This window comes from Athalia rosae, chromosome 1, assembly GCF_917208135.1.
Source record: "Athalia rosae chromosome 1, iyAthRosa1.1, whole genome shotgun sequence".
Classification (NCBI taxonomy): domain Eukaryota; kingdom Metazoa; phylum Arthropoda; class Insecta; order Hymenoptera; family Athaliidae; genus Athalia; species Athalia rosae.
Window position 1 is genome coordinate 26,662,072 of NC_064026.1, and position 27,961 is coordinate 26,690,032.

Below are 27,961 nucleotides of genomic sequence, written 5' to 3' on the forward strand. Positions count from 1 at the left end.
TTACGAAAAAAATTTATTGAAATGTACAAGATATATTATCCATGCCTTAAATATAAAAGCTATAATGTATCTTGGTCACGACCCGAGGTTTATTTCATGATCTCATTCAGCAGGGAAATAAACAATTATGTTATAATGTTCCAAAGTAGCTGATGTATCGACTTGAATATAGTATTTTACGTTAAACCGAATAAACAGACACTGTAAGACATTAGAATACCATAGTTCAACTTCGATTTAATTTCATTAAAATGGCACATAAATAATTTAATTAAATTCTTTTTCTTTGCTTGAAATCTGTAGAGACCCCCCCCCCCCCCCCCCACAAACTTCAGGATATCCATGCGTAAAATAGAATATTATGCCATTTTGGAGCAATTGTTAGATGATTAAAATTGAACCTGCAATCAGTCTGCTGCGAATGTGATATAATCATCTATGCTCAAAATCAATTCTGAATCGAATATCTTGTGGCATGAACGACCGGCACATGTTCACATTGACATAATAATTAATTTATAGCTTGGTAAAATGGAGGTTTCTTTCAAGAGGGGTGAAAAAAATAATTTACAACAAAATAAAAACACCTAATAACTATATACCTTATCATTATTTACAGAGTTGATTGTGTGGGTGGCTGGGCCGTTAGAATACTGCATAATTATTTCATTGATTCACATACTATAGAATGCGCATTTTTCTTATGATGCAATATAATTTAATCTTGTACATTATAACACGTACTAGAAAAATTCATTTTGCTCTATTTTGCTCTCACTCTTTCACTCGTTATGATATCCGACAAAATAGATATAAATTACGTACAAAAAAGATGTTATGGAAGATCGAATCACACATTACCATAAATTCAATGTCGACGATTACTGTTAGTCGTTTTTGGTTTATTTGGCATACGGAGCGCCTCTGCATATGACATCTCGAGACGTTTAAGCCTTGCCACCTCAGCTGACGCTGTACTTGGTCGATATTCATACGTCGTATTATGGTGTTCACTTACATATCGTACAAAAGAATTGCTCTGTTTAGGAACCCCATTGTTCGTTGGTTCCCTTGCACCAGCCTGTTTGCTTGGGAAAAAGTTAAGAGTATTACCATTCCAAACAGCAGGATTGCTATCAGAAGATTGTTCGGCAAAAATCGGAACCCTGAATTTCCTCCTGCCTCCACTGTTTGCTTTCGCCTGTACAATTTTAGGATTTGTATTCTGCACAGTTTCAGGAGTAGAGGGTCTGAAATCAGCATTTGCACCAACTGGCGATACTTTCTTTGCCGAATATTTCTTTGCCGATGACTTTTTCCTTATACCAACACCGATTGAAAGGTATTCTAAAGGCTGACGTTTTACAGGAGTCAACATTGGCCTCATCGGAGCAGCGGTATTCGTTTTCCCTTCATTATTTGCTGGTATATTGGGACTAGACATATTCGTGTTTGCCGGTTTTGCTTGCGAAGCGTCTGCATTTTTCGTCGATTGGCTAGTGGTTTGTTTTTGATTGCAAACGGGAGTCTGACTTCTGTAGGGTGGTTCTGATACCACAGAAGAAACTATGGACGAAACTACGCTCTGGGTATCATCGGCAATCTCGCTTTGAGCATCGGCGAAGTTTTCCCTCAGCGTCTTTGAATGAGGAACTCTTGAAGCAGTTGCGGAGGTTTGGTGAGTTTCATCAAGAAGCGGAAGTTTTTCACCCTCATCCTTTGCTTCAGCAGCACGTTTCAGTACCTCGAATATTTCCCTGAACAAGTGTCTGTATTCTGGTGTTTTACTGAAGCGACTTTCGATCGGGCTAGCATCGTCGTATATGCTGAATTTGCAGTCTTCGCCGTCAGCTATAGAGCAAAGGAGCGATCCCGTTCGATCGTCAGTTTGCGTTGCTTTGTTACTCGTTTCATCTGAGAAACCGGAGGAGGAAGATTCCGCCTCTGATAAATCAGTTGGTGTGCCAGAGAACGGCTTTTTGCAGATAGATCGAAGTTTGCAGCCCCCTGTCACCTTGTTATCGTATGGAACAGGCTGGTTACTCTTAAGCTCCGACTGTAATGATGTGTTTGTAAAGCTGTTAAAGTCCCCTGACATCACCAGCTCCTCCTGAAGCGACAAACACGTGCCTGTGGGACCACTTGCTTTGCGATGAGGAGCTGGATGACGCTGAACTTCTAATAAGGCTTCATATTTCTCCACAAGGACCCTATACGGGTTGTCTTCTACCGCTTCGTCCTCTACTTTGACGCAATTCTCCTGTGGCAAAGACCGCGTAGATTATAAATTATTGTTTGTTAGGACCGTAAATATGAAAAAATAATGACAGTGGGATCAACTAATGGAATGTGGGATAGTGCAGGTGTACTGCCAGATTTATAGGATATTATATGAAATAAAATGCAGTGCAGTATTGTGAAAGAAACTTTATTTTATTTTCTTTAAATCATATAAATCTGGCCTCAACACATTGCACGATCATTATAATAATCAGTCATCGCAAAATTCGACTAGATAATAAAGCATTATTTAAAAATCAAGCATGCACGTAGGAAACTGAGACATTTAAAATTCTACACAATCACAAATCAAAGTGTAACAGTAAAAATATTTTCAAATATATGAGCACCAATCAGTGAATTTTTTTAAAAAAATTTGGTGTGCAATTATTTGTTCAAGTCTTTGGGAAATATTTATATCGCATGGATCATTAATAACTTAAAATAATAACATTCAAGCTAATCGCGCTGAATGAAACTTTGGATAATTCTTCAACTGTAAATTGGACGGATTAAATCGCGGACAAGTTTAAGCTCACCTGAAGTTGGTAGAAGGGTAAGGTAACTTTAAATAGGATGTAGATTATGCTAAAAAAATTCTAACGGTTATACTGATGATGAAACTTAATAAGTTATAGGAGAAATATGGATAAAATAGAATCGGTATAGCGGATATAATTGTGTAACTTGTAACCGCTGAAAATGCAGAAAAAATTATATCCATCAATCCGCTATGCGCTTCCAATGGACATGAATAGTAATTTTCGCGTTAAGTCTGTCATGATAAAATTGCCCGACCTCTGACTCGACGTTTCGCGTTGAGAAGCAGATAAATAACAAATTCAATGCTTTCAATAAGAAAATGAAAATATCCGTTTGAATGAAATAATTTGACAATTAACTCAGATGATAAGCAGTTTCTACCATCGACTAAATCCAAAAACGGATTGCATGAATAATCCTATACCTAAGTGAGTGCGATGTGTGATCCTTTTTATAACCATATTTTATATCAATTAGAAAGCAACAAGAAAATATTAAAGTGTGATAAAATTATTGGAATTTATATCTAGTATACTATGTATCTATCAGTCAGTCTTTATGAAGTCTCGATGGAAGCATTTTTTTCAAAATAAATAACGGTATTTTGAATGGAATTAGAACAGCCGGAATAGCATATTCATTTCGCAAATAGCCCAAAGTTTCCAAAAACAGGCCTAGAATAGACGGTGCTCTCCAAATACTAGTCACTATCTTCCAGATGAGCAAAATAAATTGCTTACTTTCTTTTTTTGACGATATCATTGTTGCCTAAGGAGAAATAACAAAACCAAATTACGAGCCAAATCAGAGCCAATTGAAAAAAAAAAAACAGAAATCGAAGCAATCTCTGAAATTCTCTTCAAGTTTCGGCTGATAAACGTGAAAGTAATGAAGAAGCGGTAAAATCAATTAATATAAGCAGCAGAAAAGAAGTGCAGGTTGACGATAAAGACACCTTGTTATAAAAAATATTCACGGCAGCATATTTTCATCCCTGTAAAATGAGGCGCGAATTCAAGGAAGTCGTAGAGTTCAATATCAGAGTGTTCAAGATAAATCAATACAACGAACTTGCGAAGCAGCGCCCTACTTAGTTTAAGTTCAACCTAGATACGAGTTATTCAATAATTTTGAATTCCATAATATGCAAAGCGTCCAAAAAATATTTTGATAATACTCGATGGATCTATAAACCTGCACCTCAATTATTAATTTCGTGCCAATATTAATTTCATGCACTAACTATTTCTATTGACTTTGAACATTAATAACATCTTGAACTTTCCAAAATCTGAGAAGGATACATGAAATAGGCGTGGTAGGAATGAGCAAAAAAGGGGTTAATTAATTCGTTCATATCGTAATTACCTGTGGCAATGGGGTCCCGGAGTCTCTATGGCTATCAGTCGTTATAGAATCGATAAGGCTAAGATCATCATCTTCCTCTTGGTCCAACATTATCGAAAGCGCATCATGAGTTCTATTGTCAACGCCGCGCAAACACCGTCCGCATAAGTGACCTTGTCTGGGGAAAAAAATTAACACAAAATTCTAACTTACAAAACTGCGAAAAGGTAAAAAGATCGAACAAAATTGAACAAGACAAACGTGTTTCCCACTTTTTATGCATAAACTAAACACGAAAGTTCTCTTTCTCCTTCTACATGGAATATTAGTAAATTCCTATGCAGAGATATTACGACGCGTGCAAAAACTGTGTCGTAAAATATCAACCGGTCGACGACTACCGCTTGCGAGAGAGTCATGTAAGAAGATCCCGACTTTTTAAGTAGAAGGTTCTTAGAGAGGTCAGACTGCGTGGACCCGCGGATATACCTACAGCTCTTGATTAATAGGACATCGTAATATTCAGTCGGAGAAGATAAAACTCCGGAAATCCACACTGATATAAAATCTCACATAAAATTGTACTTCAGTGAATTTTCGAGTGTGAGAATATAGGGGGTTTGAAAGAATGCAGATAGGTAACTCAGTTTGTTTAGGACCGCTGAACAGAGCAACCATTTTTCGAAACGTCTCTGAACGGTCTCATTCTCGTTATATTCCGTTTGAGTTTTAATACATAGAAGAATTATCATAATGAGAATGAGATGATAAGCTCACCTCACTTCTTCCAGCGTGCTAATTTCATCTTGAAGATTTTTCATCCCTTCAGCTTTTTGTCGCCAGACATTCAACTGCTCTTCAAGATTCACATTTTCTTGTAATAGAGAATTCAACTGTTCACCAAGTTCAACAACCCTCTTCTGCTCACGTGATCTCTGATTTTTAGTTTCATGTAACTGTCTTAATAACTCAGTAACTTCATCGTCGTTCGCTAATGTCGTGGCTAGCTCTCTTATGCTTGTGTCCATTGATTTGTCAGGCAAAGGGAGAGGCGAGGCAGCGACCTAGGATAATAAATTCAACAATAAAACAACACGAAGAAGAAAAAGGAAAAAACCACCGTTTCATCTCAAACACAATTTTTCATGCCTCCGACCTGTTCTATGCTGCCATCCTGCGAAACCTTCGCCTTCCAAATCGCAGTGATACGAGGCGGTGTTGCATCAGCCGTTCCACTTACATGTTGAAGTCGACGAAGCAAAGTTTCATGTTCAGCGGTGAGTTCGTCCAATTTTTTTTGCAACTCTTCACAGCGGGCTTCAAGAGATTCGATGCTTACTCCTTGGCTGTAAAAAATGTAAGAGGAAATTTGTCAATTATCTGTATCAAAGAAAGCGCGGTGAAAGTTTCGAGCAAATTATTAATGCATATTTCATTATAGTATGCATGCATATACCTTTTGATCTGTTTTTTATCCGATGAATTTTCAAGGGCAAGCTGATGATTGGCTCTTTCGAGATCTTGTATACTGACTTCAAGCTGTTCGTAAACCCTCAATCTAGAATCGTTCACTTCCCTCAACGCGGCAGTCTGTTTTTTCATATACTGTAAAGAATAATGCAAATTGCGTTACCTTTACATAATAAAATTATACACGCACCTACATTCCATAGACTGTTAATTATTTAGATCAAGATAAGTCTAACGCAACATGGCAGTACGCATTGAACCTTATTCATACTATACATCCATTCTAATTGAAGAGAAATAAAAAATTTAAACTGAATAAAAAAAAAAAAGAATTTTTTCGCATAGATCAGCGGACAGTTATCGCTTGGCATAAATGATCTCACGTGATTATAAGAAATTGCGGATGTAGTATGTGGAAAATGTTGAGAAATAAAACTGTTGATATATTCAAGGTACTTGAAAGCCAGCTATTGATATAGCTATTTGACCTCCAGATAAACTCGTCTTAGGATAGAAACTCGTCGAAGGATAAGGAGAAGATAGTATCAGTTTTTTTCAAATACTTTTCTTAAATTATATTGTCATGACGCTGCCAACTTCGGTAATTATGCGACTATAAAGAGGTTGAATTGATGTAACAAGGAAGAAGACAGTTACATCGTGCGCAAAAATCTGGATTAATTTATTCTATATCAATATCGAATGAATTTTCGTAGTATTTAACAATAAGACAATAATATCTGTACCGTGGAAACTTATTTCTGATATAGGCTGTTTTTATTATCAATTTTCAACGTTAGAAAATATACGGGATTTTTAAGTATCGAAAGTTTTATGATACAGATAACTGACGTGAGAGTGTGGATAATCTGGGGGTCAGTCGCAGTTCGTCGTATTGCGTTACACCGACATTTTTCTTTAAAGATAATGGTAAAGAAGACGTTAGAGAAAGCCATTTTCGACCAAAGTTCTATAAGTTTTGCTGCGAGACAAACGGTTCTTATATTTCAAGGAGTTATAATTGTATACGACTACGCTGATTATATTACATAAGAAAATAGGCTACACGTCGGTTTGCAGTTTCTAACTAATTTCAACGTAAAAATACAAAAATACCACGCTGCGATATTCACCAGAGTAGCTTAAGTTATATTAACATATAGAAAGCAACTATACAGGTGTAGTAATTATTAGTGTATACGTAGATAATTTTATCGATGGCCGTCTATCTATCAGGATTTGCACGAATCTTAACACCTTTTTCAAACCTGTATGTACTTCATATACATGTAGATATGATGAATAAATTAATAAACACATCTCCTCGCGCCGACACCGCGAGGAGATGTGTGCGATTGATTCAGGTACTTTATAAAGAAAAAAAAAAATTAAAAAACCAAAAATTTCACAGAGAAACATCGTTGCCGTAATATTTCATAGAATTACCCGTGTAACACTGACTTATGAGGTACATAAATTGTATAAGAATAATGCGTTTTCAGCGCTTATTCATTGCGGAGGATAATATACAAATTGGCGTTATCGAACACAGTGTAATTTGTCTATAGAATTCGACTCGTTCAACAGAAAAATTCATGAGTTGAGATGGTGATGACTCCGGCTTCCGGGGAAACTAAACACGGATCTTATTAAAAAAAATCGATGTGCGTACCTAATTAAAATGCAAGCGGTATTTGAATATTAATTTTTGAGGATTCGGGTTATAATCCCGATTAAATTCGCATAACCCACGTTATGTTACCGCTATTAAATTAAATTCGTGTCGGAATGATATGCGTTTATAACGAGGAATACATACATGGGTGTATGTACATATAATATCTAAGGCGCCAATTAGGCGTCTTGCATAGCGAGTTGTACTGCTTGTATTATAGTTATGGTGAAAGTTGCGCAACTTCTAGTTAAGAAGAAAAACGAGAAAAAAAGTTAATAAATAAAGAAGCAAGAAAAAGACGAAAAAAAAGCACCGCATGTGGCGTCAGTTAGTGACTTACTTTTATACCGAAAGGTGAATGTGTATCGAAAAATATGAAGGTATTTATAGTGTGCGTAAAGATAAAATAATAAGGTGGATTTCTGAATTCCAAATCCGTTCGCACGGTGCCTGCAACAAGCTCACAAGCAACAAAAAAAAAAACACGTATTTAAAATTTTTCATATATCTGCATAAAAAATAGATGAATAAATGAAGAGTTCTTTTCTTCTATATCACAGACCCTTCTGCGTACATACATGTGAGAATCAAGAAGTATATGAGTAAAAAATAGATTCTGAATTCTGTACGCGTTTTGCGTGAATGTTATGTACACGTTATAGGTATACCCTGTACCCATTGACCAAGAACATACCTTACAGCACGCGTGTATTCGAAAGAATAAAACCGGTCCGCAAAGCTACCAACGTGTTGGTCCCATACAACTCTCATGCGACCCAGGAGCCAGCTGCATTCCATGCCACGTGTTTCGCTTGCGAGCTCTAAGTACTTTTAGTGGTCAGTATTATGGGTGGCCCTTCGGGGCCCCCGGGCCCCAGGGCTTCGGGGCCTGAGGCCCCTAGGGTACGATCGGACACAAGACTCGCAAGAAATAATCGAGTGAAGTAATCAGATCTAGCCGTACAGAAGATTTGTACACATGGATATCCCTATTTTCTACAAGAAAACTGAGCTGAGTATCCGCACTCGTGGAGATACAAAAAATCAAAAAACATTCACCGATGTAACGAGAGGATACACGCACGATACCACCTTGCATACCTATGCAACCGAAAAAAGCGTACGGCGTACTCAACTGTTATTCTTGATTTTTTTTTTTCTCGTCTTTCTCTAATTGTGATTTGTAACACGTTCCGATGGGACTAAGGAACGCGTAAAATACGGACATGTACGTGACCGAATAGTGTTGAAGATCAAATAATGAGGGGATTTTTAAATGGAAATTATTTTTCCATTGATCATGATGAATTTTTTTTAGAGTTGTGTTCCAGGTGATTATCTTCAGAGTATAATTTAATCGTTGGAGAGGTCATTGACTAGAAGAAAGATATTTTTTCACAGATACAGAATTCCGTTTAGGCATTCCGAAATTTTTTTCTGTACATATGATTACCTCTGGGACAAAAATGATAAAAATTATCTACTCACCTCTATTTCTTGAGCTTGTTCATCAATTGTGTTTTGTTGTTGTTTCAAATTGTTTTCCAACTCTTTATTACGTTCTAGTAATGTCTTGCCGAGTTCAGCAGCCAGCTGAAGATCTGAAACAAAATATTCCACCCTTAATATATAGGGTCGTATAAACCTAGCTATGAGAAAAATCGAGGTTCAGATTTGGTTTCTTTTCCATCTAAAAATTATATTTCTCTTCCAAAAGTGCAGAACTTTTGAAAACGTCCGAAGAAAATTAAAATTATACCATCATAAAAGAATGAGAAAAGTTATGTACGACCATATAGGGAAAAACATTAAAGGGAAGAACTAAAAGGAATTATTTCGATAAGTTACACACTACGTTATCAGCACTTGTCTCTCGACACGACGAGGATTCAGTTTTTACATTTATCTCTCATTTATCTACGTCCGGTTGAAAAATATTTCAAACATTACTCAATTTACAAATCAAACTCCCGATTGTGATGAAACCTTGAAAACAAAAAGGAAAAAAATCTTCATACAACAAAAGGCGATACATCGAAATAGATAACTTTTTCCCACACATCTTATTCGGGTACACAGAGTTATTCAAATCATCGTTGAGTAACCGCCGAAGGATGTAGCGAGTCCAACTTGAAAGTCTCAATATGATAAAGAGAATAAAAAAATTTATTCAACGGTCTCTTCGAATTCGCGACGCATAAATTGCCGAGTGCTAAACCGTTTGAACAAAAAAAAAAAGCAAAAGAACCTGATGGTCGTTGAATTATGAAAATGAATCCTTGAGGAGTATAAAAATAATCGCCACGTAGAGAGAGCCCGGTCCGCGGGCTCAAGACAAGTGTCTGCTTAATTAAAAATCGTTGTTGGAAATTTTGCTTTTCTAATACGTTTTTTTTCGCATTTATTTTTTTTTTTGGCACATGGGAGTCAAGCTGCGAAATTCCTGTAGAGATTTCTCTGAAGAAATTTATCATGTATACCTTCGGGTCCTTGAAGACATGCCAACTCGATAGAATAATCCCAACAATCCAGAGGATTGGTGTTAATTTGAGCGGGAGAATCCCAGACGACCTCCATGCTCCGGGTCCCCATATTCCCAATATTCTTGATAATACAATTTTTGGCACACAAAAACTTCTTTAACAAGCTTTCGATAATTCGCGTTATACAATAAATATGTACGTGTTTATATATTTACGACCCTGATATGGTATTTTTACATAAAAAAAAAAAAGGGAAAACAAAAATAATAAAAAATATATCGTTGCACTTGTACTCCGGAAATCGCGCACCCTTAAGAATCAATTTTCAACCGTCCCGGTTTTTTCCTTTTTTTTGGCGATCGACTATACGGTGTGGTTAACGTCGTACCACTGTAAGACGGTGAACAAACCTGAAGACCGTACACCATGCATTTCCCTCTCCAAAAACCCTTTCTCTCTCTCTTTCCTCCCACCCTGTAACCCTCTTTCGTCTTTACTCTTTTCCCCGACTGATTCCCTTCCCCGAGTTAAATCTTCCTCCAGAAGTTCTTCTCCTTTTAACCTGCGGTAAGACCTGCAGGATTTATTTATACGTGCGCATAGGTATATACCTGCAGTAACTACAGTACAGTATGTATATATGTACAGCAATTCTTAGGCTCTCGTGCATCTCTCACAAGTCAGGTGAACTAACGACGACGCATTTCGTTTGCACATTTATAGACGCAGGTACATCGTTGCCATAATAAGAAAAGGTATATAACGATGTCCTACTTTAAATAACGAGGAATGATAATTTGGATGAATATCTTCTAAATTCTGCGTGCACGACGGTTGCACAAATTGACGGATTATAAATGAATTTTTTTTTGTAACGATTATCGATTTTTATTTTTTGGGTTCCTCGTTGCTGCACACGGCCAAAATATTATTGTAGACTGTGAGCACAGTTTGACCTTATTTACAGTTAAAAGTTGGTGCGATGATGGAACGAAAGATTACACAATACATATCCATGAGGCATAAGGTATGTGCCCAAGTAGATAACCTGCATCAGGGTATAAATATAAAATAATCTTCAACTCTTAATTATTATACAGATTTTGATGTAACTATTTTACGTAATAAAGAAATTTTTTCAACAGTTTTAAACTATAAATTGATAAACGATATTCAAGTGTGTAATGAAAATACGTATTCAATTACAAAATCGCGAATCATTTACTTGTTTTCTATTCACGTAATTTAAACCAAATGTACGGTAGTAAATGCGAGTTTACTGCTGCACTGCTGCTTTCTTTACGCCGCACCCTTGAAAACTGTTTGCGATCTTACTGCAGTCTATCACTTTCTAACATCAACTAAAGACTTTTACACATATCTATAGAAATTTACCCTCGTTCGACTCGCATGACCATATAGATAAACGATTCCTCGTTATTTTCAGCAGGTTCAATCCAGATCTCATAAACACAAAAAAAGTAGAAAAAAAAACAACGAAAAACTATCATCGGAGTTACATCGAACAGCAATGGCGACTGACTTTAACAATGGACGATACATGAAATTTTTGCACATCACTCTTGCTCTTTGGTATACCTCGTGGCATCAGCTACAGTTTCACGTTCGGTTCTCACAATTGTTTTACTTTTTTTTGTTAACAACAAAAGAAAAATAAATATAAATTTGTTGTATGTGCGTTGCCTTGTAGATCGTAGAACGTAATTCTCGATCTCTTATATGGTTAAATTAAAAACAATTTTCACTTCTACTTCTTACTTCCATTTTCGTTACAGGTATACCTATGTAGTACGTATACCTATAACACGTCCGGGGTACACGCACACTTCGTATCGTCTCAACAAATGTATAATTACACCGCAAAAACCACAACAATATAAATACAAAATAAATTGTTATTCCAACTTTACTCGAGATCATCGCATTAAAACTTAAATTTCATTTAACTATCTTCTATATAAATGAATATTCATTAAATTCATTGTAGCTGAGATAACATGAAAAATGTCAGCTTCTTCGGTCGCGATTTAATGATTTCCGGTATCAAATTATCCGTGGATGCCATCATTTTATTTATATTACACATAAATTGGAGTCGCGTGAGATTTCAACTCGTATTATATTCCTTGATGCTATTATACAGAAAAGAAGGATAACCGAATGAATTTAATCTGACACCAATGGGAAAAATCGTAAACTTTATACAGATTCGAATCTCCATTACAGAATCGCGCGATATGAATTATTTTCTTTATCTTCAATAAGCTACATATCTTTCGAATCGATCTAAAAGTGTAAGTACAGAGAAGGGAATAATTTCGTAATCAATAACTCTGGATCAATTCTATTTGAGAAAGAAATTTTCCGACCTTTTTCTCTTTTTCCAGTACAACTCATAATTATATTCCCAATTCTCTATTGTTCCGCTAATTATACAGTCAGCCAGTCACGTGTCCTTAAGGTATAATTGCGTCAATCTGTACGATTTACGAGACGCGAATTTCAGTATTTAATATTTTACGAGGTCAAGACTCACGATTAACCGAACGATCGTTATCACGTCGTAACCCTGATTGGTATATCGATAATCATTCAATACATATTCACGCGATTATCATGGCGACGGTCGGATTTTACTACCGCGTATAATCATTTGATCCGTGAAAATGTAATTTTAATAAGGAGAAATGTGAAATAAAATAATTTCCTTATATGATTCGTAAATTTCGCAAATTGCTTTCAGATGATATACATGTACATTGTACATGCATAGTATTATATGCACATACTGTACCACGAATCAAAAGAAATGATTTCACTACACTGCAGAAATTGAAACATTATTTATGCGTTGTACGTAAAATGGAGGAGGCAATGAAGCGATCGTGAAACACAACATCATTATTATCATCATTACCAGCAGCGCAGCAGGTGCTGCAGTTGAAAAAAGACGTTAGTTCAAAAGAAAAGTATTCCACACGAAGATGATTGTTTTAAAGTGAATCGCTTGAAGATAAGAAAAAAAATGATCCAATGAAACTCTCATATATGTACATATGTAAGTGAGATGTAAGTATAGACATTGGAACATCTAAATCAGGCAAACTCTTCATTCAATCATATCTATCGGTCACAGATCGATCATCGTTATTATATTTGATTCAATCTTTTAATTCGTCAAATATAATAATAATAATTTTCTTCATTTTTTTTTTTTTTTTTTTTTTATTTTCGTTCAGTAGACGTTAATCCGCTAACTTTCTCTCCATTAATGATGTAAAGAGGAGAAAGAAAAAAACGCACGAAAATACACAGATTTCAATTTAAATAATCGATAACCTCTGCAGCGCACGTATATAAAATTCTTCGACTATCACCGCATACCTATGTACAACAAGCATCGTCCGGCTAGTAAATTGATAATTGACTAAACTGATTGATTGCGAGTATCGAGGAAGTTGTCCACTGCGCCGCACATTACAGATTGTTCTGCAGGGCGAAGAACGGAAGTGCTATAATATCGTATAATCATTTACGCTACTTTTCGGATTCAACGAGTTATTCCAAATACAAATTTCCAAATTTTGCTCAATAATATCGATCCCAAGTAAAGAATCATTTTTTTTTGTTTCTTCGTCCGGATTCCGCACAGGGTTCTTCCCGTGCAATCGTGCTCCGAAATGGCGTCGTTAGAGATCCTACGGTTTCTACGCAACGCGCAAACCTCGAGTGGGTTAAAAAATCTACCACGTTGAAAAGTAGCATGAAGAGAAATAATGAATTAGCAGAAACGCTGTATCAAGAGTCTATACGCGATATAGGTATAAAGCACACAGTTTTACCAAGAATATCAAATATTTGCATAGGTCATCCCTAAGGTACCTGAACGGCCATTAAGACGTTTCCAACAAAATCGTAACGAATCACTTCGAGGGATTAACCGCACCTATATCTTGTATCGGAGTATACGGTGCAGTCGTTCAGACGATTCAGACATTACTCGGCGTACGAAGGAAGCGACGTAGACTCGTCTCTCGGATTTCTGAATATAATTACAACGGTGAAAAGTCGGGCGACAGTTTGAGTAGTTTATAAGTATTATATCTTTTTCGCATAGCCATTTCACAACCCCCCTGCAGAGTTTACAGCTGTAGTAGGTACGTGCGTCGCTCCACCCACAGACGAAGGTCCTGCGGTCCCGAATTTGGCTTAAAATATTATTATAAATACGTGACTGAAAATCCTCATTTTACACTGTGTAAATACACGCATAGGTATATACCTGCACAAAGTTTTGCCGTTGCTAAGGGTGGGTTATAATCTTTGGATAATAAAATTGAAGAGGGAAAACCAGCTGAACGAAAGTGCAGGACATTGTACAAGTTTACGACGAGCAAGTGCGAGACGACGCTCTCGCCATTGCAGCTGGCCGCACCGGTCGGTCATTCATCCGAAATGATGGTGAAAAATTTTCATACATACAAAACTAGGTATAATATGGGCAGTTGAAGCGAACGTGATGTAACGTAACGTTAATTAAATGAGCGCCGATACGATTATGTAATATATCTGTATTTACTAATATCATATATAAATTATCACACTATACACCGGAAGTTACATATGTATTTAATTATGTCGATTGGATATGTATAGGTCAGTGATAAGGTAATAATTATCGCACAACGTATACGATGTGTGTATGCAAATTAACTCGGAGAGTATCTACCTAGTTAATATAATAATGAAGAATCTACTGCTCGGTGCAGCATCACGTTCATTTTGTAGATGCATAAAATATGATGTACGAGTGCAGAAAGTCCCGTAGTAAGGACGCACAGGTATGTGTAAGCACATCGCGGTACGGTATATATACCTATACCGAATGTTAAGGGTGTAATTTTCAGGAACATTACGTTCTAGCAAATGATCCGCTGGGATTGCCGATTGCTCCGTGGTATAAATATCGGTATATCTATAGGGACGGTTCGATGTAATATAAAGAGAACATCGCATGCCGTGCGGAACGTTGCCGTAGGTATTACAGATAATATAAAATATATCAACTACGTAGATGTCTGCATATTTATCTTAAGAATTTACAAGATGATATTACTATCCATTATACCTACGATAAAATGTGTCGGCTGCAGAATCTAAGGAGTTGTAATGATACGTGTGTTTGACGTTGTATAGATATACATATACGCTTATACAACGTGACTCTGGAATATTATAACATCACCGTCAAATGCGTCCGTACATACCTATGTTATAAATAGGTACATAACACGTGTATAACATGATTGACGGTAAGGGCATCATATCAAGAACGTTCACCTGTTGCAGCAGCAGCAAAAGTAGCAGCAGAAGCAGCAGGTGTTATAAAGCAACCTTCCAAGTAGGTATACGCCTCAAATTCAGATATAGGTATTTTATTCGTATACGTACGCGAAGAAACTAATGAGAAATGCAATTTTTTCTGTACAACAAAAAAAAAAACTGAAATTAAAATATACGATAAAATTCGTCAATTTTGTTGCTCCGTATCGAGATCGCGTGTGTAATTAAAATTCAAGGTAAAAAATGAAGTTTGAAAAAATAACAAACAAGAATTTTGGAATGAAAGTCGGTGGTATATGTATACGTAGATAATTTTTAATTGGACGAACATTCTGTCTATCGCGTGCTCATTAAAATGAAGCAGAATGAGAACATCAGAACTGAATGATAAAACTTTTTCAAATTTCTGCGCTTCAGAAAAAAGATTTTTAGCCACTATTGGCGTGTGATCCGATTGAAACGTTGTTCGTTGTTCTTTGATTAGAGCTTTCAGCAGAGCTAATATAGGATGTATACATAAACCTACTCTGTTTTAAATCAAGAAGAAGTAGAAGAATAAAATTCTATCCACGGATTTCTTTTTCTTTAATATGATTCAACCAGCAAACTGATAAAAGATTATCAAAGCATATAATTATATCTACCAGAATGGTATTATGTTGAGAAGTAAATGCCACGTCCTATAGGGTAAATATGCCACACCTACGGTCATCCACCTACTTTCAGGTTTCCGACTTGTTGTTCCTAGTGGAGCTACATACTGTATATTTACTCTTTATAAATAAATGATCATGATCGCAATATAACCGTCGGGTCTAAGTGAGTTAGTTCTCACGGATGCACTGCGTCTGCACGATAAGGTGTTCTTATAGGTTTGTATATATGTATCTGTAAGCTATCTAATAAATACCGCGACATATAGAAGAAGTATATAGCAAAGAAGCTCTAGATCGGGTCACGCAATTAGAATAGGTGCATGCGCGCGTAAATCACGAGATTCTCTATTCCTCTCTATCTCTCTCTCTCTCTTTCTCTCGGGAAATGCATAAATAGTACGAACGGCAATGACATCAAAAAATAAACTGTAGGAAAAAAAAAAGAATTCTCGATTGCAAATTGCATGACACCGCGAACCGTTAAGAGCTTAATCACTGTTGAAATTTTTTTAGCCCGAAGGAAGGCGGTGAGAACATTATACATTATATGTACGTGAAAACCTATATATTATATCTATGTAGGTACTCTATGTATATCCAATATACAAACTGGCGACCCTCGTTCCACCTGAGTAAATTTAGCTGTCTAAAGATCGGAATGCGAATAAAATTCGAGGAGGTCAAGACCGTGAGATAATTGATATTATTAAATATAAAAATATTCGTTATATTGTATGCATGAACGTTATTGATTATACCCTTCACGGAGAACGCAGAGTCAAGACGTTGAACCGAATCTGTTTTGGAAGAATTCGTTTTCCTTGAATTAAAATACTAAAATTTTTTGAAGACGAGTTTTCAAAGTTGTAATTTCAACACGAGTTTCACTTACATGGAGGAAAGGAAAAGCGGAGGATTATTATACATGTGTAAGAAAAAACTGAATAAAACAATAACGTGATCCTATATTTGCCGGAAGTGATTTCGCGATTTGTAATGGTCATGTTATTTGTACGCGGTAGGATCGATCTCGTAGAAACGTACGCGTGCGTAGAGGTACGTATATGTATAACGTACGCGAAGATGCTTCCGCATCGGTCGCGGTATTAACGATACACCTATAGAATGATCGATAATCTCATGTAGATTTGCCCGTGCAATGCGGTTGTTTGTGGAAGAACGCGTGCGTTTCAGGTTCAAGTTGCGCAAATGACATCGGGAATCATCAACGGAGAGCTAATGATGCCTAACCACCGGGCTCTGCAGGGCAGCAGCGGCGATGGCTGTAGCATAATCGTCTTCTTCCGTCTGTTTTATCCGAGAGCAAACGCGAAGTATAGGTTGCAATAGGGATGTAGGAATACATATACCTACACGTTTAGCATTCGTCGCTTTCTCTACAGCGCCAGGAAGAAATTTGATCTCTTGACCCAAGTCACGGTTCATATCCCGCCACAGTCCATGCATAATATACATACGTATACAACTCCCCCACACCTGTCCACCCATCCGTTATACACCCCGTGCTGCACTCAATCAAATGATCGAGACGACGTTGATCGTCTAGATCGCCGCCCGAAATCGCTGAACAATTTACACGATTTTCTAACGATTCGTACGAACGATCTTTTGATACAGCAGACTGCGAAGTGGTCGTAAGAAATTTATTCCATATCTTTTCGTTTTTGCTAATAGGGTATAATTTCATGAAAAGTATAAGTAATATCTGCATGTGAGTTTTATGACGTTATAGCTCGCTGGTATACATATATAATGTATCGGTCATCGATCCCTAAGTACATAGGTATATGTGCATGATAAATTATTTGGTAGATCGTGCAAGTTATGAGAAATGATGAGACCAGCGAGAACACAAGCGAAAATATGTGTACAGCGTAGCTAAAGGTGCGGATGTTCGTTTAGCTGGTTTATAACTTGTAATTAATATAGAATAATAATTGGATTTATACGTAGGTGAACGTGTAGTGGGATAATTATGATGGTTAATTACGAGAGTGGTGGAGGTGGTAATACGTTTGTATAGTTAAAAACAATGGCCTTGTATATCCGGCGGAAATAGCAGAGCTTAAACGGAATAAAAGTGAGATTGCAGATGCCTCGAGGTACTACGTATACTCCGATATGTAAAAGTATCCATACGTTTATAATGTACATGAGCTAGACTGGCACCTGCCAACTCTTGCGGCTCCCATGGCACGCACGATGGCAACTTTTTAAAACTTTTATCCGCTACGTTCGTTCGTCGGTCTCGCGGTTCACATCGTCAACCGATTGATCGCTCTATAGAACCAACGTTGTATTATCTGCGCCAGATTTGAACTGAATGAATTTACAAGTGAACGAACTCGAATAAGCGAGCTGCTAATCTAGTTTACCTATATAGATATATCAAAACCTTACACAAGTTGGTCCCCCAAAGAACACCGCGGGAAAGTGAAACGCCGTTCGCTTTTGCTCCACTATACGCGTTCTCCTATTTATGCGATTCTCCCGAGAGAGTGTTTTAGAAAAAAAAAAAAATAATAATAATAAATGAATAAAATAAAAAAATACATTCTTCTTCTTCTTCTTCTTCTCCTTGTTATTCTCATTTTCGTCCAGCAAAAGCTACACGCCCGCAATAAGGTAGGCGGTACGTACTACACATAAAACGTATTATGTACGTACAACTTGACCCGCTTCTCGACGCCGGCGTCGTCGTTCTTCCTTCCTCACCATCGTCAAAGAGCACAACATTAAAACGATACACGTGTACACCAAAACCCTATGGGTATATACAACGAAGATTGTATAGCTATAATAGAAGAGGCGGGACTGGATTTGCTTTGCCGAATATCAAGTAAAAAAAATGAAATGATAAACGGTGTGTCGATCCACGAAGTCCGGTCAACTTTTATGGAAAAATTGAAAGAGAAAAAATATTTCTCGGTGACAAAATGATCTTGCCGCGGTTGATTACTATTGATCTGCGGATGAATAAAAAAAAAGTTTTACACAGTTACTTTTTCAGTAACTGATACAACCAACGACAATTATAATTGACAACTTTTTTAAGCGTCTCTAATTTTGATATCGCTGAAAATAACGATGTTCGATTTGCGACGAGTAGAATATTTTTAATATGATCGAATTCATTATCGTGAGAGAAATTATTAGGTTTTTTTGTTTGTCTTCGCATTATAACTAGTAGGTTGAATCACGTTCTTTAGTATAGTTGGCCGACAGATCTACATCGTTCGCCCACCATCGCAGGCAGCGAGGTAGGAGGATAACAAGTCGTTACAAATAACGTTCATTTAAGAAAGTTTATAATGAAATCAGTTCAAATCACTATAGGGGATTTCTGCTCTGTCACAGACGTCAGATACGAGTTCAGTCGGGTGATCCCACGATTCCATTTGAAGACATAATTCCATATATGTACACATAAAATAATAGAAATGCAACAAAAAAAAACTGCACGAGATGTTCATTAGAAATTTATCATCGGGTGAAAAGGGGAAAAAAATGTATGCGTAAAAAGAGAACGAGAAAAAAAATTAACGAAAGGGACTAAAAGCTGCAGCAGAAAGTTTAACGTTTATTACATACTTGTATGGCCTATGCAGGTATTAAAAACGCGTGTAAATAATCATTTAACTATCTATAAAAATTGTCAATCTTTCTAAAATAATTATTAATTTAAAATACCTGCATTTTTTAGACAGGCAATGAAAACGCACTCGCTAATATTTTATTACACTATAATATAAAAGACGCAGGTGCCTGATGTGGTAGGTAATATATAAACTTATGTTGGAAATCGTATTACGAAGATCAATAGGATATTCGTATATAAAATCAGCCGCTGTATGTATACGTGTACTTCTTTCTAAACCGCACACTGTTACTTATTTAAATTGTATTATGCTAAGAATTGATTTACCACTGAATAACATTTTTTTTTTTCTTTCTTTCTTCCATTCGTCAAATCTGTATATATACATATAATACCTCAGGTACCGGTTAAAAAGTTCGAATAAATGATTGTATTGATCATTCCACGCTTTCTGACCCCGTGGGGATCGTAAAACGACTAGCAACGCAACATGAAATTATTTCCAGCTAATATATTTATACATTTACGTAGGTATATAATCCATGTATATGTATATACGGAAATAATAAAGGATAAGATCAAAATTGTCACAACTTCAATGACGTATTTTCAGCAATATTTTTTCATACATTCTTTACACTTGAGACGTTAATAATATCGATTCAATTGATAACAAAAAAGGAAAAAATTTGGATGAATGGGCTGAACGGACCGAGTGTTTGAAAAATATGAAATTTCCGTATGAGGTTGGTCGCAGAGACTGGAGAAGCTTCGGTCACTCCAGGTGACACCTGAGATGGTTTAGGATCTAAAACATTTAATACTCTGGAGTTCTAGACTGCAATATGTTGATGTGGGCAGCAGGTTGTTTTAAGACGTTTCTGCGTTCTGTTTCTTTGTCGAGTCGATGCAAAATACAATAGAATACTATAGAGAGCACCCATATGTGCAGACAGCTCAGGTTCCTATACCAAACGTATCACGTGTCAGAGTGTCGACTTCTGCAACGCAACTTGACAAAAAACATGAAAAGGAGAAAAAAAAAAAAAAGGGAAAAATTATACACGTAGGTATGGGTAAAAAGTGGTTGAAACAATAAGACTAAACAGAATAGAAAAAAAATTAACTTTGTACACCAACTACGACTTCATAATTCTGATAAAAAAATCAATTTGGTTTTTGTTCTTCGAAATCAGGAAGATTTTTGAAAAACTTTGCTTTTAAAAAAGATATAAACTTTACGTGTAACTTTGAAACTTACGTTAGTTCGTTGTTACTAACGATAAGTTGCAAAGGAAACGTACCAAGTATAAATTTTATTCTCCGTTTTTACTCCGTCCCCAGATCCGATTTTGGGATGCAGAGCATGAGTAATATTCACTGGCAACCGAGCACAATCTTCTTCGTTTCCGCGCCTATCCCGTGGGCCAAGTGCATCCCTCTGTACGATCGATAGCGACAAACCGCTTGTATAGGGTGCTCTAACGAAGACCTCCATTTTAAATCCACCTACCCCTAGAGATTGACTGTCCGCCATACCAGATATATTCGCCTATGGCTGCACTGTAGAGTCGCGTAATTTTTTCTTCATTCTGCTCATTTTGTAGAACCGCGAATTTGATGATGGCCGAAGATGTTGTGTTTCGATACGCAGAAATAACGAATATGAGAAGTATATGAGCATAATATAAGGTATCGTCGAAGGTATTATAGCAAAAATGAACGTTGATGTGTATCGGTATCATTCCGCGATCAGATCATTTGAAAAAAAATTTTGTTAAGATCACACCGACTGTACGTACAATTATATTATACTGTTTTTATGAATCAAACCACACAACTGACAATTATATGGTGAACCAGAAACCTTATGAGGTCACAATGCCGGTGTCTTAAACTTACGAAGACACTATATATACCTAATTCAAATATGGGTACGTTATGTAGTGTTTTTTTGTTCCACTCCACATATGTTTTACAAAATTGCACATATATATATATGATCAGGTGTTACGCAGTGATCTTTTTCATGTACGTACACGCTCTTCTAGATGTAATACAGATTCTGCTTGTGTCCTATTATATTTCCCCCACACGAAATGATCGGTAAATCATTATATATTTTATAGAACGTTGACATAATCTCACGCCTTGAGGCGGCCGGGAGAAGATTTTCAGAAATCGAGAAACGACCTGGTTTAATCTAATCTTTATATTTATAGGTTTCCAACGGCTATGGTATAATGTATGCATCAAAGCAGAGTAAAAGGGATGGAAATCCGGTTTCAAATTATTTCATTACGTCTGATTGTATTTTGCACGCGACATTTACGAGCAGCCTTACACTTCAATCGCGACTAGTGTCCTCGTCTGACGTAATCATACATCGGTATCATCATTCGTCTCAAGACGACTACTTTGTAGTGCAGCAATGAAAACCTCTAATTGCGCCGCGGTTGCGCATCATATTCTGTAGCTTCTTCGAGTATTACGTGTACAGCAAACACAGCAGCTGCTGAGTTCGAATGTAGGGTACACGTATGATATGCACGTAGCTGTGTAGAGCGGATATAAAACCCAAGGCAGCTTAATTTGCGATTTTAATTTGCAACCAATACGGTATATTATAATATGCCTGAACTGTTCGCTCGAATATATGTATGTTCGTCGTGAACAAATATTACAATCATTCTTTCTATTTGGTATTGAGCAGGTCATACCGCCTTTTCAAAGATTCGAAAAAAAGTCTTCCGTGTAACAAAACAATCTGCACACGTTGCAATTCAATGCAATAGAACGAAATACGAAACGAGCGGTTATTCAGCTTATGCAAATGACCGCGTTCAAGCAATTCCCACTTGCATACGGAGGAACTATATTAACTGTCGCGCCTCCACAGAATTTTATATGATATACATAAAACATACATTTCGATCTCTGGGCTCGATTCATTCATGATATAAAATGAACTAGGAAGGCGTGATTTGGATATCGGATAACTCGTGGTGTATAACAATATACTCGTTAGCAATATTTTCATATCAATTGGCGGTGTCCTGCGAAGGAACTGCGGGGAGAAGTGAAAGGAAGATCAAATTATTCGATTCCAAGGCTCAACGAGCAGATTGTTTTCGTTCTCAGATCGCGGTCGTATTTCGGCAACGACCAATTCAGCTAAAACAAATATACACAGATACCCGCATAGCAAAATTAAACAAGGTCGTGCAAAATAAGAGATTCTGATTCGGTTCAAAGTTACGTTACTGGAACCATAGATATTAGAACTGATTTAAAATGAAATAATTGCAATTAGAGTTAGAAGATGTTCTGGAATTGAAAGCGTGCTGATTGTAGAATGCAACGAGGTGTTTATCAAGATCGATCCGCTGGTCCGCTAATTACGAGTCGAGATAGCGAATAGCGAACTGGTACTTAAACGACCACAAAAGAAAAGCTGTAGTGACGCTGGCATGCTTTTTTATATCTCGATATTCGCGATTGGCGAAATAATGATCGGGATAGAGTTTGATCGTAAATCGATGTATCACCACCATTCGTTGATAATATTTTAAGCACGTGAGAGGTGAAAGTTATTTGAAATTTACCCTGCAGCATGTTGTGGTCTGCCTCCTCATCCGCCAGGCAGCGTACGCCGCCGATTGACGAGAGGACGCTCATCGTCTAGGATTCCCAGTTAAGATGCAGATCGATATAAGGTGTACCAGAAGGCTTCCCTTATGTTCACCAGTTGACTCCCTATCTTCCGCAGGACTTTCAACCGCTAATTGTAGCCGGAGTTCGTTTCTCAGTCCGTCCTCCAGGTTCCCGTTTTATCCCGAAATCCCCTCGAACGTGAACTCCACCTGCCACCAGGAGGCTAAAATCCCGCACCTTCACTCGCTTCACTTTCACTCGCGTATACGACGTAGAATGAGAGGATGTGAAATAGGACTTCTTTTTCCTTATTACGCTTTGATTCCGAGGAATCTATGGTAGAAATATAGCGGGTCCACGGGGCAGGCGGAGATCACGTAAGGAAAGCTCTTTCCGATAATTGGTTACTGAACTCGCGTTTCAAATTATCAACATGAATATGACAATTTTCAGGGACGGAGAATGACGGACGACGAGCGTCGCACCGACTGCAGCAGCAGTTCTGTTTGGATTTAATTTTACAGGCTGATCTTTCTGGGTGTTTGTTGCAAACTATACAGTGACCACGACTTGCTCCGAAGACCCGAGCGAGTTGCCCCTCGGCAGCGCATGACTCAACGACGCTTCGCTTAACACTCGATCAATACCCTGTACGAGACGACGTCATCGTCATCGTTATCCACATCCTCGACGTCGGCCGTCGCGGCGACTGCGCGATTATGCTTCGTAGCAAGAGCAAAGCAAATAGCAGCTACCAAGAGCCGGCCTTGGAACGGCTGACCACATACAATACCGATCCACTAGGACTTTGAAGAGTTCGAGGGAGCCACCGGACGATCAAACAAATCGCAGTTTACCATTTCCTCTCAGTTTTTTTCACATCGTTTTACAATAAAAATTGAGAGAAAAATTGATAAAAAGCGCGTTAGTTGAATCAGAATACACCTTAGCTTTTGCCCTCCTAACTTTCAGAGTCAAGACCTCGATAGCGTGAGATTGAGGAGGTTTGCCAAAATCTGCATGGCTTCAGCGCAAGTATTTCCGGTGCACTCTTCAGCATCTTCACGGACGGTTTTCCAAATATACTTTATGTTCCATCGCACGGTGGTCAAATTTTCCCATGTATGCAATCCGTTCTTCAGACTGGTTCGAAAGACTTATGGTTGGAAATATCCTATAAGAGATTATTGAACACCGCGACAGGTGTCGGTTTTTTGTCTCTCTTTCTCTCTCTCTCCCTCTCTTCTCCTGTAAATCAAACGACGCTGGTATATTTCAGAGCCTGAATTTTGTAATATTGATGAATATTTATCGAGGGATAATCCGAACCAAAACCTAGTTCACCTCTCACTGGCCTACAAGCACACTCGATAATTTATGCAAATTATGTGTTTCATTTAGCAACTCGAAGCAATGACCTCGACTTCTTTATAGATTCAACTTATAGCCGCACGATAAATTTTCCGAAGAAAATTTAAGTCCACTAATAATAGGTATAATGCACAGATGCAACTTTTTTCCGTCTTCCCCGAATCCCACGGAATTGCCCTCGTGCCCATTTGTGAACTGATTCGAAGCTTGAGAAAAATTATTATACCGGTAAAAAGCTGATAATAAATTCCGTTCTACAGGGTTTACGGCACATTAAAATACACAATGGTTTGAATACCCCGAAAATGTTACGGTGAAAGAACCGCAGCACCCATAGATTATATCATTCAAAGCGACGCATTAAAATGCCAAAGAGAAGAGAATTGGTATTTGAATTTGGAATGTGCGGGTGCGGCTCTTCGTCCGGTACATCCAATCGTCCGTTGGCTCGCATACCTTTCATGGTATAGGACTGTCTGAATACTCACGTGATGCATAAGAGCGTCTAAAGATTTTTTTTGGCATCAAAATTTCGTTTACCTTCAGATTTCTGCAAGCAAACTCTTGAGGCAAAATATTCGTTAATTTGTCTTACTTTCAGCGACTGTACAGACTCTTCAATGTCCAATAATATAATTTACAGATCGTTAACGTCGATAATGATTGTTGTATGTACCTGCCTTATACGATCACACGATGTTAAATGAATAGAAAGTGTGTTATGGCTAGAGATACAAGCCATAGTCTGGACGCATTATTTGAACTCGTTTATCCGGAGCAACATTCTCTGATTGGTAAAGTTCACAATCGTTCATTATAAAACTAAAACTAATTGGAGCGATCTTTTTTTTGCATACGATGCTTACTTTCAACGGTGGGTCAATGACTTCTAATCTACATCGAATTCGAATCCAATCTGCACTGCGAAAGAAATGAAAAAAAAATCACGAAGCGCTGAACGCCACCATGTATGGCAGCTCATCTAGGTGTAGGTATTTAATTGTTGTGGCTGGTAGCTTTTCACCTTTGAAGTCGGGTTAAGCGGTTGAAGTTTGTGATTAGTAAACAGTAAATACACCTTGTATTACATATTGACAAACTCTGTAGCTGGTTGACGGTATCTCGCGGTTTCTATCTGGTGTATATCTTGAATTTCTATTGGCCTCTTTCCGACCTACTCCATGTTTTATTTCAAGCCTTATCAGAGGACACATGCTGAGCCTTCAACCTCTTCGAATTTCAAAACCCGTTTCACCTGTCCGATGTTGCAGTAAAATCGAGATAAGTGAATCTGGTCACTTGAATGTAATTATCGTGCTGTACGTCCGACAAAATGAATGTCACGCAATGCAATATTATAAGAAATAAAAACAAAATGACAGAGTTCATTGCCCACACACTCTCGCATCCAATGTACGCAGAAATTTTAAAGGATAACCGAAAGTAAAAGCAGGAAGAAAGTAAAGTCGATGTATGTAAATTATCACCATGCATCATAACAGATTTTCAGTCTCGTTAGATAATTATTTGTAAAACTGCTTAATGCATCGACAGTTGCAAGACCATTACTTACCTAACTTACCGCACAATAATTCATTTTAAATAATTAGGTACTCACCAGTTCTGGTCCAGCAGTCGGTGCACTCCTGGCACAGCATTGACCACTCGGTTTTCAAGTCCTTAAAACTCGCCATCCTTAGGGCTCACAAAAAGTCCACATAAGAGATGGAATATGGAAAGGGATGCACGTGTTCCAGGTATTTTTCAGGATGGTACGATAATTGACATGGAATAATAAAGTCACATTAGTATCACTGAATAGGTACAACAATGCTTTCGGCGTTAACTTTACATGATGAAGAATAAAATTGTAGGGTTTTAGGAGATTAATGATTAGTTTTTCACGTAGGCACAAAACCGAGAACACGTGGGAACGGTTCTTTCGTCGTGGCCGCGACTAGACTGCGTGTAATACCTATCGTATCATACTTCGTATCCCCAATCTCGTTGTATACACATGAGGTGCAGAGCGAGAAATAGGTAAACCCACCGTTGGCAGTCAGAGTCTATTTCATATTTACGCACGCTCTGTGTTAGAAGAAAAATAAATAGAAGCGATTGAGATAATAGTTGAATTACCAAATTTTTAAAAAATTTTAAAAATCGAATCACGCATTGAAGTCTCCACTGTTCGGAATTTCATTCCGTTCACTATTCGCGGATGACATTCGGGGGATTGGTTTGCAAAAATCTGATACTGTGTAAAGAATTATTTAAGTCATGTCATTATCTTAAATCGTTTTATCCTTTGAATCAACGACCGATTATTAATTTTAGGCGGGTAGGGGCAAGGGGGGGGGGGGGGGGGGGGGGTACTTAAGGAAAGCCCGAGCTTTGTAAAACTTAAATACGATGAAACTTCTTTCTCTTATTTCTATTTGAAGTAAATGAGAAAAATTTTCAGTCACCATGAGAAAAAAAAACAACAAATTTGAAAAATCCCGAATGATGTTTCAAGTCCTTTTTGATCATTTTTGAAAAGATTTTTACAAAACTGAGTTTTGCCCCCCTTTCCCTATATATTACGGCAAAGTATAGACACAGGGTTTGCACACGGTCATCGGGATGTCGTATATAGAAAACTACGTGTACATACCTACGTACCATACAATCGTAGATATACGCACACGCACTTTCACTCGGCTTATCCGCCGAACCCGAGACCCGAAACCTGAAACTGCGGAACCAGTTTTTACGAAGCTCGTTGAGTGAACACTCATACGCTCGTTATAGGTCTGTCAATCAAAATTGGAAGATGTAAAAAATTTACAATAGCTTCCCTAAAATCACTCACGTGTATTCGTATAAGTTTACTTATCTCTATGTGAACAACGCAAAAAATCAAACAAATTATATAGAAATGCTTTGACAAAGGGTGAAGCAAAACTTTGAAAAATGATACATCGATAATAGATGCAAATGATCGGGTTTCCGGTAACTTTTTTTGTTTTATGACTTCTGATATAAACGCCGAGAAGTAAGAGGGAAATTAGGACCTTGAGGTCGTAGGTAGGCAGGTAGATAGGCGCACATGAATTTCGTCTGTAACTGTGTAGTACGTAACTATCGTAATATATTTGTAGCTAATTCAAGGTATAGATTAAACGTTGACCGAAATAAGCAGGGAATCGAAAAAGGGAAGGGAGATAAGTGTCGAGCAATTTAATTAATGACTGTTGGTACAATTAAATATTGCCGCAATAATATTATCCAAATAGACCACCAAGTATTGCAAAATGCACATTCAAGCATACCGGTCTGTTTATAGACCTATGTAGCGACAAACTTATCGTAGCGTTATATCGGCTGCCCTTGTTACAAATTTAGAACCTATGTTACATATACATAGAAATATTGTTGAAAATGCTATACGGATACGTATCAAACACATATATACAGGCGATATCACGGCTCCGAAAACCCAGAATCGAAATCTATT

The 27,961-nt window shown here is 37.4% G+C and overlaps 1 protein-coding gene across 4 annotated transcripts; it reads right to left on the bottom strand.

Moving 5' to 3' along the window:
• LOC105683451 (cerebellar degeneration-related protein 2) lies at positions 1–27,144 on the bottom strand. 4 transcript variants are annotated; one of them, XM_048660145.1, is made up of 8 exons: positions 27,119–27,144; positions 26,081–26,157; positions 8,804–8,916; positions 5,627–5,775; positions 5,327–5,516; positions 4,948–5,234; positions 4,192–4,348; positions 1–2,260 (listed from the first exon to the last, which is right to left on the bottom strand). In XM_048660145.1, the coding sequence occupies exons 1-8, from the start codon at positions 27,127–27,129 to the stop codon at positions 869–871; spliced, it is 2,376 nt and encodes a 791-aa protein (XP_048516102.1). In that variant the 5' UTR covers positions 27,130–27,144; the 3' UTR covers positions 1–868. The 4 variants fall into 4 exon arrangements, with proteins under 4 accessions (XP_048516102.1, XP_012251464.2, XP_012251465.2 ...); XM_012396041.3 differs by lacking the exon at positions 27,119–27,144 and having other exon boundaries at positions 26,081–26,707; XM_012396042.3 differs by lacking the exons at positions 26,081–26,157; positions 27,119–27,144 and adding an exon at positions 23,043–23,699.
• Positions 27,145–27,961: the final 817 nt, after the last annotated feature.